This window comes from Gobius niger (assembly GCF_951799975.1).
Source record: "Gobius niger genome assembly, chromosome: 15".
Classification (NCBI taxonomy): domain Eukaryota; kingdom Metazoa; phylum Chordata; class Actinopteri; order Gobiiformes; family Gobiidae; genus Gobius; species Gobius niger.
The window spans coordinates 11793883-11811584 of NC_136866.1; the positions used below are offsets into that span (position 1 = coordinate 11793883).

Sequence of the window (17702 nt, forward strand, 5' to 3'; positions counted from 1 at the left end):
TTTCCCCTCCCAAAGAAGCAAATGTAAAACTTAGCCTAAATTGGCACTCGACCCCCACCTGACTGGATCGCCTTAACTCTTTGATAACATCGTACGCTTTCATCTAACGCGTTGGGTCCACCTGCGTTCGTCCGATCCCCTCTTGTTCATCCGTACATATTCAACTTCAAATGTCACTCCACATCCCCACGTGTGTCAGGAAACAAACCAAAAAAATCCTAGCGCGAATTTCTCACACGGAATGCCACAGGCGCGTCTTTACATCGGGTTCGCTCGACTCGTTTGACGATCAAAGTCGAGGATCAAATAGAAAACCAAAAGTGGATGATGTCCCGGACCGGTTTCTCCTCTGGGGTGTTCCATGATGACCGTGTGCAGTCCCAGCAGGGTCCGTGAGTGAGTCCCGGGATTAGTCCGGGGTTTGGATGGCTGCAGACTGCGCCCCTGCGCTGCGTCCCCGGCTTTACAGACGGAAGAGGCAGGAGGCAGCGCGCGCGTCAGATGGATACGAGAGATGCGAGATCATGCAGAGGTGGTGGTCTGTCATGTAGCTACTGGGGGAGAGGCGGAAAAGACACGGGACCACTGCAATAAGGTCATAATGAAACGCACAATTACAGAACAAAATGACTTGACTTGTCCAAAAAATAGGAATAAAAATGTTGGCTATCATCACTTTTGCAACATCGATAACACAGGATGCTAATTTACCACTTGACGGCCATTCGCCAGCACGTGCGCATCCGGTTACTTTTTAATACGTGTTGTAATAGTGTTTGTAAAAAAATAAAATAATAATAATAATAATGTTTACTCACAAGTAATTAATTCAAAGTCTACGTTTCGTGGCATCGAGTAAAGTAAAGTACTTGTCACTTGAAGTGTTAAGGACTACTTTGCGTAAATTGCTCACCTGTGGATTTGATCTGTTAATTGCATTCGCCAGCAGCGCCCCCTACTGGCACTAGCGATTCTGGGACAAACACCACAATGGTCTTCACAAGTTCACGTTCCTTTTCTCGCAACTTCACAGCACATTACTTTGATTTGATTTGATTGAAACTGTGTGACAATGCAGGCTGGAGGATAAATGACAATCGGTCCAAAATAGGAATAAAAATGTTGGCTACCATCACTTTTGCAACATCGATAACACAGGATGCTAATTTACCACTTGACGGCCATTAGCCAGCACGTGCGCATCCGGTTACTTTTTAATACGTGTTGTAATAGTGTTAAAAAAAAAAAAAAAAAAAAAACGTTTACCCACAAGTAATTAATATAAAGTATACGTTTCGTGGCATCGAGTAAAGTAAAGTACTTGTAACTTAAAGTGTTAGGGACTACTTTGCGTAAATTGCTCACCTGTGGATTTGATCTGTTAATTGCATTCGCCAGCAGCGCCCCCTACTGGCACTAGCGATTCTGGGACAAACACCACAATGGTCTTCACAAGTTCACGTTCCCTTTGACGCAACTTCACAGCACATTACTTTGATTTGATTGAAAGTGTGTGGAAAACATGTGGACAAAGCAGGCTGGAGGATAAATGACATAAAAGAGAGTAAATCTGTTGTGCTCCAGTGTTAGCTGTGTGTATGTATGTATTTATTTATTCATTTCCCAGACTGTTAATCATCATTAAAGGTATTAATGTGGTCCTGTGTGATGTGACGGATCAGCTGTGGTGTTTGCTGTCTCCTGATGCCACCTCTCTCCTCATCTCCTCTCGTCTGTGCTGCATTTTATATCAATGCGATCGACTGAATGAAATTAATCTGATCATGATTCAAATAGAAGTCATTATCCGAGAGAAATGAGACTGGCAAAAGAAAGAGGGGGGGTTCACAGCAGATGTTAGGGATCAGCTTACACACAGACCATGACACGTGGAACACTGCCCCCTATTGGTCCGTTCGACTCCGCAGTAGGCTATTGAAACATAAGTATATTATCTTTTGTATAAAATAGAGGTCATTTTTTTAACTCTCATGGCATTGAAGTAATTGTATTTTCATATTTGATTATTTTTCTGTATTTAGTGATTTCAGTGTGTGACATGAGTGAAATATGAGTTGCTTTACAGGTCAGCTTCAGTGATGGGGTTGTGAGGGATGGCCCCTGGGGTGATGGCTTCATGGGCGATTAGGGGCTGATAAATCTGAGGAGGTGCTTACGGAGGCGCACAGACACACAGCCCAGTTCCACACCACTGCTCCAGCTCTGACACTGACGAGCTCCTGGCATAAGTCTGAGATCATATCAGACCTTATACAGCAGTGTTTCCCAACCAGAGGTGCGCAGGCCGACCGTGAAGACTATGCAGTGGAATTATTTTACAGATAGAATATAACTCAACAAAGTTTGATTTTATGTTAATTTCAGGAATGTTTATTAAGAAAGCTGTTGAAGTTTAAAAAAATAGTTTTAAACACAGTTCAATGTAGAAAAATGAATGAAGTATCATGAGCAGGTTTTTTTTATTAATCTGAACAAAAGATGCCTTCAGATTGTTGCATTAGAGCAAAAACATTTGAACTCTTGCAAAGATCTACTTAGTATGCCTGGTGTGGATTCATCTAAATGCTAACAGCAATTGGCATCATATGAGAGCGTAGCAGCGCAGACATGGAAAATCAATGGCTGCTATACTGGCTAGTGATTGTTTGTTTAATCAAATAACTGGGGCCTGGTCATAACACATATGCTGCGCCTTTATAGGCTATAGTCGTGTTTATATGCACCAGCTTTAAAGGCTGTCGTGTGCAATTTTCAAACTAACCACATTTGGCACCATCTGGTGCCTCTGCAGATATCACAGCACTTATTATCCTTATGAGAACAGGAGCAGAGGGACAGAGGGGCTAAAAGCGCTACACCACACTCACACTCAGAGCAGATCAATGGGGAGCCCTTTACAAATTGGACAGGGTTTTTCAATGCTGAAAGTTGCAAACCACAGACTTTCAGATGCAAAATGTTAGTGGTTAGCCACTAAAACTCAAATTATTATTATGGGTTGATAACAATGTAAATGGATTACCTTTTATATACTTCTCAATAACTACTTTAGTAGCCATCAGGGGTGACTACTCAAGGCACTTTAGTAACCTTAGTATACCTGGGACAGTTAGTAAGATAACAGATAAAAAAAATTCTGGATCTTTATTTAACCAGGAGTCGATTGAGAATCCATCCTCATTTACAAGAGACAGCAACACAAAAGTCCCTTTGTACAGTCCGTCTACAGTGGACTTGTATTAAAAGTTGCATTGTCATGTGCATGGAGCATAGCCACAGATCTTAGGGAGGACTTGAAAATAGAACTTAGAGGGAATTAAGGTCCATATAGTGTCAATACATTTTGCATTTGAATTTCTGTCTTAAATGTTTGCAGTGTGTTCTATGAGCTGGTTCACCAACACAGAGTGCACACTAGTAACCATAGGTTTTTGTGGGCAAGTTGCTCCAAATTGACCATTTTACTTTGCCTGTATTACAATATTATGTCCCCATATCTGATGAGTAAATGAGAAAGTGCTGTGTGAGTCAAAAGAAGGCAAATGACTGCAGCTGATCCACTTTGCACATGGGCTCCATAAATAGTCCCCTTGACGTCTAAAATTTGCACTTGTAAAAGCTACAGACATATCAAGAAACAAATGAATAAAGTTGAATGTAGGGCTATAGTTTTCCCACAAATCCCTTCATTTTAGTCCAACGCGTGTCCTTTCCTTTAAAGAAAAACATAGGCTGAGTCATTGTGTATTGATGGGTCGAGTCCCTTGTCACTTCTCACTTTGTACACTTAAGTATGTGTGTGTCTTAAAGTGCCTCGGAGTGCGCTCCGCTGACACTAATGGTTCATATACACACTGTTAACACTGCTTTGATGGCCCTTACTCTCCCAAACCGCCCGATTCAATGATATACACCCAGAGACAGAGTAATCACATCCTGTCGTCCAGTCCAGCCATCAGCGGACGCAAAGTGACAAAAGACGGCTGAAGGGAAAGCCGCGTCTGAATGGGCGAAAGGGAACATGGCTGGCACCTTTTCACTCACCCTTTTTGTTAAAGGCGTTGATCGATTTGTTTTAATGTCCAAACAAAGACCCAAAGTGCTTGTGTGTGACAGTGCCTCAGTGTAAACAACTTCCATGGGATTTTATTCACAACCACTTTCTTGATTAGAAGAAATGATGCAGGATGGTGATGATGATGCAGTTCCGCGTAACAAATACTATTAAAAGTCATAATATTTCTTCCGTGTGCTGTACAATGGCCCAGGGGTTACTCAAAGCACACATTAGGGGTGTTTCTGGATATAATATAACACATTTTAGTTTGTATCAACCTGCATGAATGAGCAGTATAGAAATGCTCTATACTGCTCTATATATTGGGTTCATTTTGACCCCAATACCCATGTCCAGATCTTCAGAGAAGTCCGGGCCCTGCCAGTGCATCTGCCTGCCCCGCAAATGGATTTTTCATGTCACCACCTCAGCCTCCCTGCGTGCGCGCGTACGTTAAGTGTGTGCGTGCGGCGTGTGCACGTGGAGGAACTTACAAACATATTAGCGGAAGGATCGATGGGAGGTTTGAGCCTCCGGACCCTGGGCGACCCCTCTCTGCTCTCCTCAGTGTGGCGGACCGGTCCGGGACGTCGACCTTTAGGGTGAACTGCGAAATGCCAGAGGATGTATAATGTCGAAACAGCTCGGCAGAAAGAGGGGGACGTCGTCATGGAGACCGCATAAGTTTGGGAAGAGTATCGAGTTGAGTTCCCCAGCCATTATAATTTAACTTCTGCCTATGAATGTGATCAGACACGTGTTCAAGAGAAAGAGACAATGTATGAATGGATGGGATTTAAAGGTGCACTTGGCAATTTTTTATGTTTTAACAAAGTTGATATTGGTGTGGATTTGACCTTTCAGTGACCCAGGCTGTATGGGTGGTTAGCTTGGCACCTTTGATTTCCATCCTGGTGGCTCCTGTGATGATTCAGGATTCCTTTTATTTCAGTTTTTCAGAATGGAGTGCTTATGTATCCATGGATATGGTTCAATCAGCAGCGAAAACCTAAAAACAATTGATCCAAGAGCCTATAGGTCTTTGGGATGGTAAATAGAGGTACTGTGCTAACCACCCAAGCATCAAATACATTATATCAACCTTTTTATTTGTTATTTTTACATAAAATGTTGCATAGTGCACCTTTAAATTCTTTGGACGTCAGGGGGTATAAAACAAATGTTTGATTAAAAAAAGGATTTATTTTGGTTTTTCACTGTGTCTTTTTCTTATGGATGATATATAAGTGTGTTTTTTTTCCACTCATTTGTTTTATTTGAATTCAAATCAATAATATAGATTTTACACTTCACTTAGACCATTTTAAATGTGTATTATTATTTAATGTATTTAGCTAAAATGTTGTATTGTACTTTTATCGATTTAATTTAAGGAGAGTTTGGCAGTTATAATATAATGTAAGGAAGAGAGGGAATGTCAGCGGTGCAGATGTTGAGGGAAATCTCCTTCGACGCTGCTTTTTTGAGAATAATGGCCACACTTGGAATTGGTGAAGTCATTTATTAAATTCACTTGGTATTGCTTGGACGTTACTCTGCATCAACTGTTGAAAGTCACTGAAGCCATCTTTAAACTAGTGTGTGTATTCCCAGTGCTACTCTTTCCCATTATGCACCTGTCTCACATGAAAGCAGCACAATTTTAATCCCGTCGCGAGAGAAAATGACAACACCCCCACCACACTCCATTCCCCACCAAGGCTTCCTCTGCCTGTTCATCCACACGGGCAGACAGAGAAAATCATCAAACAAACAATAATATCCTCCCCAATAATAACAACCACGGCGGAGGCACATAAAAGAAAAGTAATGCTATAGTGGCGGGGAACCACGCGGCTCCACAGAGCACTTTTGATTTCATTTTACAAACACGACACGCTCTTATCACTCTTGAGTTATATCTCGGAGGCGCACGCTGTAAAAAGCATTCCATATAGCGGCAAAATAAATCCTATAACACAAAAGTTAGCTATGTTCATGTCTTGCGCCACTGGTCAAATATAGGATTCGCCCTTTATTTGGGAGAACATAATAACTTTGATTTGAGATAAGCTCAGTGCTGGCTGAAGGGAAGCTGGTTCACCGCAGTCGCTTTCGGCGGTGTTGAGAGAGGGATGTGGTTTGGTGTTTGATGCAGGGAAGCGAGACTAAGAGTCACTTCTGCAAACACCAAGGGAAGCCTCTGATAACAAGTAATGGAAGAGGAGGGCGACACCAACCTGATTGTACCCAAAACATTTTCATTCGACCTTTATATGGAAGCAACACAGAGATTTCAGAATAACTTTCTTGTTTTTCCAAAATGCACGAGTCTGGGGCAGAGGATTTCATGAAAAGCACTTCTGTTAAGCTTGGGGTTGGATCAGTCATCATTTGGGATTGCATTGCGGTCAGTGGCACACGTCGAAGCATCGATTCAATTCAATTCCAATACATTCTGGCAGAAAACACCACCTGTGGAAAAGCTGAAGCTAAAAGAGCAAATGGCTTCCACGGTGTCCTGACCTAAACATCATTGAAGATCTGTGGATGGGCCTCCAAAGAGCAGTGCTAGACAGACTCTTAGTTCTGGAGGATTTTTATGAGGAAGAAAGGAAAGTCCCTCTATGTAGAATTGAAAACTGTCGCCTTGTAGGGCTAAGTATCAACTCTGCAGGTGGCGCCCAAAGTTTTTCTGTGGCCTTTTTTCCCCCCTTTTATTTTATTTATAAAAATGTCAAAGTGTTTTTATGTTGTGGGAATGTCTCATCTGTAACTTCATGCCTTTTGAAGATCATTTCTTTGTTCACATTGAGAGAAGTTTGGATCTGGGGTGCCCAATTCTTTTTCATCCCACTGTTTTTGAACTGAAACGTGTTTACTTCACCTACATTGTGTTTAACCGGAGCACAACTGCATCCTGTGTGGACCCAAGATGATAAATAATCGAATTCAGAAAATAAACCAAACCAAACATGAATACTATAGGCCATTACTCTGACTCACGATTGGTCTCTGAGGCATCACGTAAATGTATTACTAACGGAAGCATGACTTTGTTCATCTGGGTCTTTTAACGGAGAATATTGAAACGTGAGAGAGATCGCCCGATGACAGAAGGCAGTGCGCGAGGTGAGGTGGGTAATTGAAATGCCAGAACTCAAGATGGCGGCTTCTTATTAACAAGGATTTACAATCATTGATGTTGCAAATATTTGTATTGGAATTCGGAAAGGTGTAGCATTTCATAAAGAGGAGAGAAACAAGACAATTCTGCGCCTGTCCAGTTCAGAAAGTATGTTATCATGTATGTTATCTCTTCACAGGTGTATGAATATTGTTTTGAGCCATCCTGTGCTTCCTGCAGAGCTGCTGTAAATGAGATGTTAATAGTAAACAGAGCCAGGACTTGATGGCCTCAGCGTGCCACTAATGACTAAAGATATATTTTTCATACAATCTTCTGCCCTACACGGAGCAACAAAATCATATGATATCAGAAGCTCAGCGTGAAGTGAAATTAATGGAAAAGGATGCTTGTGAGGATGCTGTAGGAAACATCACTTTCTTTCTGAAGGAGTGGATCGCTGAGTTGGAAGCTGTTGACCTGAGGATGACCCCTTTTAACCCCCTCTGAGACGGGCGACCTCTCTCAGAGCTGCCCGCCATGTTTCTCATCTCTGTGGGATAACAAAAAAATGTCCATGAAATGTTTTTTTTTATTCTTCAGCAAACCAGAGTTGCCGGTTCTTAACGCTCCCTGTCGACTAATGACTCAAGCATATAAATATGTATATACATCCAAACAAGATATTAGCAGTGCATACACCAACATCGGGTAGGAGACCATTTTCATTCTCTTCCTTTCCCCTTCACTGGCCCGGTCCGGCAGATAAATCAAGTGTCTGGAGCCCGCTGATGTGAACGGAAATGGATGGCCCATTTGTTGACAAAAGCCATTTCCGCACTTCCAGGTAATAAAGTCCAGTGCACTGTTGTGTTTGCCGGTTTGGTGCCAGCCTCCTCCCCCCTCTGCCTCTGTCACCCGTTTTGTCCTGACAAATGAGTAAGTTCAGCAGCAGACGGTAATGGTGATCGCGCCACTGCACACGCTCCAACGCTCCATGGTCTACTCTTATGGGTAAGTCGCACCTGGTGAGGCTGAAGGGAACAGGTGTGTTGCCGTTGGACTTGCAATGTCCCAAAAACTTGTTATGATCTGTGAGAAAATGAATGCAACACTGGACCTTTTGGCATTGAAGCATGTGACCTTTTATTTTAGCAGCGACCTTCAGGCAGTGGCATAATGAAGGAAGAGAATCTGGTTTAAAGATGGATTTAAATCAATACACAACTTTTCTGCATAGAAGATGGTGATGGTGATGAAGGTGATTATGATTTTCAGTTTTCACAAGATTCCATTCTCCAGCTAGTCACGCATCTAAAGGTAAAGTAGGCTGTGTCATAGTAAATAAATGTCCCTTAAAGGTGCATTATGCTACTTTTTATGTGAAAACTAAAAGGCAAGGCAAGGCAACTTTATTTATACCGCGCATTTCGTACACAAGGTAACTTAATGCGCCTAGAAAATAGTTGATATTTGTGCATATTTGACCTTGAAGTGACCCAGCGGTCGCCTCATGTCGCCTTTACTTCATCACGGTGGTCTCTACAACGCTCCAGGATCAGTTGTTTGGAAGGTTTTCACTGCTGATGGAGCCTCTCACCAGAAAACCTACAAAACAATTGATCCTGGAGCGTTGGAGATCCGGATCTAAAATAAAGGCAACACACTGACCACTCGCACAGCTACTGGGACAAGGTCAAATACACAAATATATCAACTTTTTTTTTTTTCACATAAAAAGTTGCATAATGCAGCTTTAAGATAAGAAATAGAACAAAAAGATGAAATAACAAAATGACACTTTTTAACTATATTTAACCTGGTTACGAGTAGTCTGGTTGCTTTAATGTGTAGAGGTGGGAGATGAAACCTTCTCAGACACGAGAGAGTGTGCACAACTTCACAAAAAATGTTTTTTATCAGAATTGAACAGATCTACCTGCTGTGAGACTAGAGTGGTAGCTCTTGCACCTCTATGCGATTACTGTATATCAATTACAAGCTAAATGGACGTATTAAAGTTTAAAGGTGTAAAATCACACTTATTGCACTCGTAGTAGCCGCAGCAGGAGCAGTAGAAGTAGTTCTTATTTCTCTTATTGGTGTACAGTGTTTTGGGTATATCAACTTTGGTGCTGTTTAAACCGTGCTCATTAATACACTAACTTGTAAATCAAGTGACTTCTGGTCTACAGTCATAGTTTTGAACAACTCATGCCAGACTCTGAAAATGTCCTCAATGGGACTTTGTTTGGATGCAGTGAGATGACGTGTGTCATGAAAGACTTGCACACAGGCGGTTCTGTGCACATATGGAGAGGTGCTGGTACATATCTGAGGCATGAAGGCCGCCACAGGGACGGGAGCCGTAAACATGGGCGCACACTGTGGGAGATGCCGCTCAGAACAGCAGGGAATCTGTCTGATAAGTTAATACTCAGCACAGTCCCACCATTCTCTGTGAAGCAGCACTTTTAAAAGCTTCGTCTCAGCTGAATACAGAGTTGTGTTTGACTGTTACACTGTAGATATAAGGGGCACAGTGCCTTAGTGATCAAGGCAACATGTACAGGAAGTTGTTCATTTTCATCTTTATTTTCCTATACAATTTTACTTTAACTGTATCTTTATTTATAGATACAATCAATAAGAAAAAATGTTGATGCTAATGGTCAGGATATTTTATTTGAACACTCTATGGTGGAAAGAAAATGCTATTTTCCAATGATAAAACAGAATGTGAAGTCAAGATAAAGCAAAAGATAATGGAAGTACTGAAAATGTGTGTTCCTTTATAAACAAAATCCTAGCTGAATCTTCTCAATGCGTGAACTTTCGACACAGAGGAGAGCACTGCAACACGATATTTCCTATCCATACACACCACTCACGTTTGACTATAGTGTCCTACATGCGTCTCAATGCATTTCTAGACTTCCCGTGGCCTCCTTCATTTGGATTTCCTTTGGCATTTTTCATCCGCTCCTTCCCTCCATCACTAAAGGTGGATTTATGTGTGTGCTGACTCAGCCCCCTCCCTCTCTCCCAAATCAAATGTCACCCCATCTCGGCGCACATTAATCAGAAGCACACGCCCCGCACGCAGACAGGCCAATGGGAGGCAAAGGTCACTGTCACTACACTGCTTTAAACAACTGTAAGCATGCTCAAAGAATGACTTATCAAAGCCGTCGCTGGCATTAACATGCAGACAGCGGCATCGGCTTTTTAATCAACTTGCTCATATACTTTGGACTCTTTTTGCCTGAAACGTGGAGCTGTCGTCGGTGTTGTTTATGCATGAGTTGAGGAGAAAAGAGGAATGTCAAAAAGCCGCACAACAGAGAGAGAAATGGTTCAAAGTTTTCAATTTAAGTACATTTTGTTTTATTAGAAAAGTTTGTAAAGAGTGTATAGTTGGTGGATGCATCGATAAATATCATCACTATGATCACCATCCTTATGGAACAGGTACAATATGATACATGATTAACAATGACTTGACTGTTTACCTAAATGTTGGCAGAAAATCTATGAATGTGACTTGATACATGAGTTATTGTAACAAGACAAATGTACAAAGCCTTTGGAAAGTTTAGTTTTGCAGTCTAACTGACCTCCTAATACATTCCCAATACACCAATGTTCACATTGAAATGGAAAGTTAACCTTTGATACAGTTATTGAAATTAAACGACCTAATCCTAATACCTCGTCTATACAGATATCTTTGAGTGAAGCTAACTGAACCATAAGAACATTGTTACAAAACTAAGGCAAACACATGGAGAAGTACAAAACGAATGTCGAGGATTAGTAAAAAGGATTTTGTCGCAAATTGCATTCATTCAAAAAAGGAGAGGCCATGCAGCTGAACAATTAAGAATCACAATCGAGGTTTTAAAGGAACTATACAGTTTAAAAATGTTAAAAAATTATGTATTTTCCATGTCCTGAGGTGTAGAATGAGCCCAGACCTGTTCAACACAACTGCCTCTAAAATCCTGCACTGTCACTCAAAAAGGTGTTACTTCGCATCCGTCATGCAAGGTGCAGTTACACGTATGACCTGAGGTGGCAGTAGTGAGTATAAAATCGCCGACTTGCATCTAGCCCCTTTAACTACTGCAATAACCTAACCTCATGAGAATGAGATTTTGTATTTCTTCACTCTGGTATTTGAGTGATCGTTCACCAATCAGAATCGTGGAGCCTGGCGATCTCAGGTTCAGCTGCAACAGATAAAGGTTTGTCTGAGTCTCCATAAAGCAGATTCTTAAATGTTTAGAACTTCTTTTAGTCACATGGCTGGAGCCGTCCACATAAACCCAAATATCTTTGAAAGTAGATTATTGTGTATTGTTTTAACGTGGGGCCATTTGAGCAAGACAATGTTGTTTTTTAAAGTAACAGCTTCCTTCACTCATCCTTTTCAAATACAACAATCGCAAATCGAATCGCATTGCAAATCTACTCTTCCATTTGTGTTAGCTCTTCCACTGTAGTTTTCAAGTATCGTTGACCGGACTGGGTCAATCGAGTCTATGTTCAGAAGCTCGAGGCCTATAGAATCTCTTGCCTGTGTGTCACCAGTCTAATATGTCCTACAAGTCCAGTCGACGATATTTAAAGATCTCTGCTGCGATACTCTTACTTTAATGCTTTTTTTCTTTGTAAAAGACCTTACCAAAAGGTGAGGGGAAAAAATAAAATCCCTCATATTCGACGTCAGAGCTCAAAAACAGAACTGAGCCATCAATCAGCAGCAGAGTGAATCTACTCCACGATTGGATTCTTTCTCTTCTTAAATGTCAGTCAGCCATTTTTCATCCTCTTCATTGTCTGCGGCGTCTCATCACACATTTCTTTTCGCCTGATGGTTCAAGTTGTCTCTGCACTTTTACTCGGAGAAAAATTCTGCACAAAATCAAAACAAGAAGAAAAAAAAAACACCTCTGTCGTAAATGTGATTTTTAAATCCGCAATTAATGTCTTATGTTCACAGACTGATCCCATGCTTTTCAGAACACTTTTGCAGAAACTATATGGTTTTATACAGTGAGTCCAAATGGAGACAGGATATGTTGCTAATACACCCACACATGTGCAGCTACCTGTATCTGTAAGTCAATTGCTCCCATTCAAATTAACAAAACATCCTGTCCTCTGCCTCCCACTGACATCATAACACCATGATACTATATATTTCAAGTCATTCCTTACACTCAATGGCCTCAATGCTTCGTAAATATCTATTTGTTGCTACATAATGGAGTAGAAGTAATCCAAAGAGTTCCCTAAAGCTTGTGCATTAGCGATAGTACGTAGTAATATATTCTCACCAGAGCAGATTTGGCTGAGCTCATTGATTTCTTCGTGAACCCGGAGGAGGAGCAGGTCCTGTAAAATGGCCTGCTGCTGCTCCTCCGCCTTCACCCCCAGCTGCTCCAAGTGGTGCTCCTTCAGTCTGAGCAGAGCGCGGCCTGCAGCGAGAGCGCCATGTCAACAAGTTTTTGAGCAAAATAAGAAACTATTGGTCTTGTCGACAACTTCGGGAATCCAATACAACCGAAAATAGCCCATGAAGTTGGACTCATTTTTATCCTTGTTCAAACTTTTGGTTAACATTTTATACAAGTCAGTATTTCCACACACAAAAAAGGTGGAGTTGCAGTATTATCATTCACACATTAATAGGGTGATGTGATGAAATGTGTTGGATTACCAGATATGCCGTGTTTGAGAATAGCCTTGTGCAGAGCGGCCATTTGAGTCGGGTGCTGCTCCTGGACCCACTCCAGGACGTCCTCCACTGACCAGGACGACACATGACTGGGCAGGACCATCTCTCTCAGCGTCTCAGCAACACCCTGAAAAAGTGTGTACAAGCTTTAATGATACAGTTTGTCTGGTCAGTGGAGCACTTTACTCCTTTGATCAGGGACTGCCTCTGCATCAGTCAGAACTAGGGCTGGGTACCGTTACTTTTAGCTTCATAACGATACTTGGTTTTCGATACCGATACATGAAATACCTTTGCGAGTATGCAAGTATTTGTCATAGAGAGCCAGAAAACAGAACATCATTTTTGGGAGATCTGCAAAATGTGCATCTCCAAAGTCAGGAAATGTGTTTTTTTTGTTTTACACAATTTTTTTGTGTAAAAAAAATTGGGGGAAAAATGGGGGCAAAATTGAAAAATTGGGACAAGGCCTCGTGGAAGACTCAGGACACGCTGGTGGGACTACGTCTCCGAGCTGGCCTGGTGTCGCCTCGGGGTCCCCCCAGAACAGCTGGAGGAGGTGTGTGTGGATCGGGAAGTTTGGGCATCTCTGCTGAGACTTCTGCCCCCGCGACCCGGCCCCGGATAAAGCGGAAGAAAATGGATGGATGGATGGATGAAAAATTGGGGAAAATAAGGAAAATATCAGTAATAAAAATGGGGGAAAAATGGGAAAATGACAAAAAAATAGGTAAAAATAAGAATAAATTGGGGGAAACATTGGGCAAAAAAAAAGTTGAAAAAATGTGGAATGATGGGGGGTGAAATTGGGCAGAAAAATTGAGGAAATATTTGTTTGAGCTGGACCAACAGCATCAAAACTTGGATCTAAAGATATACGATTTTTTTGATACTTGTCGAACCAAGAACTTTTTTTTCCGTTACCAGACTGGTGTCTTTTAAGAGTACCCAGCCCTCGTCTGAACAGTCCAGTATTTCATTGTTGTTGATAAAATGAATGCACTGGGATCAGGCAGGATTCTCTTCAAACTGAAGTTAATCCATTTCTTATATAATGTTTATCATCATTTGTCCTTTTCAAGAAATACCAGCTCTGACAAAAACTCAATCGCAGCTAAATGAGAGAAGATTCTATTCCTGCTATACCTTTGGGTGGTTCGTTTCCACACTTTTCTCTTGGCATCAGCCTACATTGTTAACCTTTAGGCAGTTTCACAATCATTACTTTAACACACTCCTGTTTCTTGCTTTAGAATAATTCATTCCACTGAGATAACGATTGGCAGCACGGACTCGCGCAGGTCCAAAAAGTTGGATTCTCAAGCCCTGCTCCTGCCCGGACGATTTCATCTGCCTCCAACCCTCCCGATCCTCCTGGGCCGCAGCGCTATAGGGCGAGCGGCGCTAAACTGTTGATGTGACCTTTTCACAGGGCCAGTCCAGTTATTGGGTTATAAATATAGGAATGTAATTTCCTGTGTTAATTAAGGGGGGGCTGGTGATTGGCCGGGGCAGTAACAAGGTCCCAATGGAGTAATTGACATACACCGAGTAGAGACCTTTCTGTCGGGGCGAGGAAGCAGAAAAGTTAGCAGCGAAAAACACAAGAGAAAATCCCAATGCTGTCGGAATGGAAGCTTATTGCTGTCTTACCGCGAACTCAATATTGGAAAAAAAAAGTCGCCACGTTAAGTTTATTATCCGTCATGAATAGTTAAATAGCACATCAACCACAGTGGCACAAAGGCTTCATAGAGAGGAATCCTCAATTTGCTTTCCAAACCATCTGGGGCCTCCGTGTGTAGGACAGTGCGTGTAATCGTTACTGTATTCAAACCATCTTTCAGCCGGAGTCACTCTCTACACTCCCAAGACAGCGAGGCAACATTGATACAAAGTCTTCAGACGAGCCTATTCTCTTCAGGGCTGTGTCAATATATCAACTTTGTGAAATAATGCGATATTTTGCAGCACGAAACGATACTTTTTAGTCCGATATTGAGACTTTTGATTATGTCGTGCATATTAATGAATGAGGTAATGCACATTAATGGCACTCCACTGCTTTCACGGCTAATAATGAGGCAAAACTGTCTGGTATCTGGTAGTTGCTACTGGTATCGAAAAAATGTAAGTATTGAAAGCAGGTACTGAAAAGAAGTATAACATCTTAATATTCAAGTTTTGATGCTGTTGGTCATCAAAATTAAAAAGAGAAATTAAAAAAATATTGGGGAAAAACGGGTAAAATTGTGGAAAAAAGTGAATCAAATTGGGGAAAAACAGGGGAAATGTTGGACAAAATTGGGGAAAAAATTAGGAAAACAATATTAAAACGTGAAATTTAAATTGGAGGAATGACACATAAAAAACATTGGGGAAGAAGTGGAAGAAAATATCGAAAATTTCAGGAAAAATGTTGAAAAAAAAACATTGGTTAAAACATGTTTTTTTTTTGCCATTTTGTAATTAAAGGAAGTTTCTTGGTTGTTTCAACTCAAATAAATGATACAAATGCAAAATACATTAAATGGAAGGAAAATCAATAAATTAACATTATTAAGCTGGATCTATATGACAAATATTCTAGTACAGGCATCGAAAAAAGTATCGTTCAACATTTTTCTTACGGTGCCCAGCCCTTGACAAGACAGTAGAGACACTAGGACCAAACACTATCACGCAAATATATCACTTTTGATGACTGTTGCACCAAACAGTATCGGTTATCGTTAGCCAAGTATCGCGTATTGAATCGTGAGGTAGCCAGAGGTTCCCATCCCTAATTCTAATCACTATTTTTAGTTTATTTCTACTAAGTGAAATGCACTGAACAGATTTCTTCACAGAGATTTCAAAAATCCAAATTTCCTCAATCCCTGATAATGATGACATATCGAGCTGAATGTTGTTTTGTTAATAATGTTTTTGTGGAAAGTGTATTGCAATATTGTTCTGGCAAGCTTTCAAATTTTGCTTCTGTTTTCTTTTCCTTTTTACATTTTTTCAAAGACACATTGGTTCTGAATTCGCATCACTCGTCTCCGCAATGAGTGTTTTCGGATTGCATTGGCTGCGCCCAACTGACCCAGGACTTGTAAAGAAACCTCATATGCAGTAAGAAAAGTAATAGATAGGTTTTGTGTGTCTAGCTCAATCTGAAGTTATACGGCCGTCAGTAAAAGTGGTGAAATGGCTGTAAACCTTGGCCCAGTGTCTCAGTGCAGTAAATGTAAGACAAACTCTACTCTGCTTCTGGTTCAACAGTTTTATTGAGTCCTGGGGCTGGAATTTGACTGTGTGGGCAGCAATCTTTGTTCAGCCAGACAACACGATTTGTGCTTTCCGTATACTTGCTAAATATAAACGTAGGAAATTATTTATATGCCGTTTAGCAAACTATATGTTAGGTTTGGAGGCGGGGTTGCATAGGTCAGTTACTATGGGGATTAGGTGGAGTAAATACTGTCCATAGCTGGTTGCACTGTTGACATATAGAGGCATTATGGAGAAAACTACCATTTATTCTAATCTGTCTGAAGACATTAAAGTGTGAAGTGAAGTTTGGTTTCTGTTTTTCATTGTCATAATAATACGTGTGATTTTCTGGCTATTGTCCAGAATAAACCTGAAAATACTGTATATATAAATCATAGCTGATATTATAATTGTGAAAAATAGAATCATGTTCATGCTGAGAGTCACTACTGTTTGTTTGCCACAGGAAGGATGAATAAGCTATGCATTTAGTTTTTGATTCTGGAAATGTAGCCCAGTTGCACCATCTTCTGGCAGCCTTGAGAATTACAATACAACTTGCACATAAAGTTTGGACGTATGCATTAGGTCTACATTTATTTGGGTTACCTTTACTTTTCTACAAGCTCCTGAGCTAAACTTTAACTGTATGGAGAGATCTTTGTGGTATTGCTTTTTTTTCTCTCCAGAGGCTCAAAGTTTTCTGACAAAAGTGAAGGGCGACAGTCGTTGAAGAAGTGTGAACAAATGGAACAAATCGATCGCCTGCACAAAAGAACTGTTACCTTGAACTAAATGTACCAACAGTAACCGCAAAGTCTTATGTGAAATGTGTAATACTAAAAGCATGTTGTTTACCTGAGCGGCTTAGGTGCATTCCTGAGCTAAGCCCCGCCTTCACGCATGCACAACTTCCGCAGTCAGCTGTGCCGCCTTCAGGTGCAACGAGGAATTACAGCCACAACTTGACTCGGGCCCTTGACCGTTTGTTATAGATTACTGTTAGAAAGTTTTCAGTCCATCGCAACATCACTCAACACACGCCCTGCATTTAACCCAGCACATTTTCTCCAGTTCAGCAAAACCCAAATAAAGGCTTCTCAGATGGAGCTTACGTTTAAAAGCTAAGACCTACAGAACTGATTTAATTTTTTTTTTATTGCATTTCCGCAGTTTTTTTTTGTTCCTTTTTTTCCATAACTTTATTGCCGTATTTTTGTCTGTTTCTCGTCGCTTTTATTTATTTATTTATTTATTTATTTATTTATTTATTTATTTATTTATTTATTTATTTATTTATTTATTTATTTATTTATTTATTTATTTATTTATTTATTTGGAGGGGGGGCTTTTCATTGCTTTTTTGTTGTGGGTGTATTGTCACTTTTTGTCACATTTTTGTTTTCGTCGTTTGTTTTTCCGTCGTTTTTGTAATTTTGTGTTGCCTTTTTTTTTTAAAGCCTTGTTGTTGCTTTTTCTATTAGTGTTGCTTTCCC

General features: G+C 40.7%; 1 protein-coding gene across 1 annotated transcript; it reads right to left on the minus strand.

The window, feature by feature from the left end:
* Window positions 1-11873: 11873 nt before the first annotated feature.
* On the minus strand, window positions 11874-17102 carry LOC306974829 (sterile alpha motif domain-containing protein 12-like). The gene is made up of 4 exons (XM_079572224.1): window positions 17065-17102; window positions 12931-13075; window positions 12548-12688; window positions 11874-12122 (listed from the first exon to the last, which is right to left on the minus strand). The coding sequence occupies exons 2-4, from the start codon at window positions 13049-13051 to the stop codon at window positions 12106-12108; spliced, it is 279 nt and encodes a 92-aa protein (XP_079428350.1). The 5' UTR covers window positions 13052-13075; window positions 17065-17102; the 3' UTR covers window positions 11874-12105.
* Between the last annotated feature and the right edge of the window lie 600 nt (window positions 17103-17702).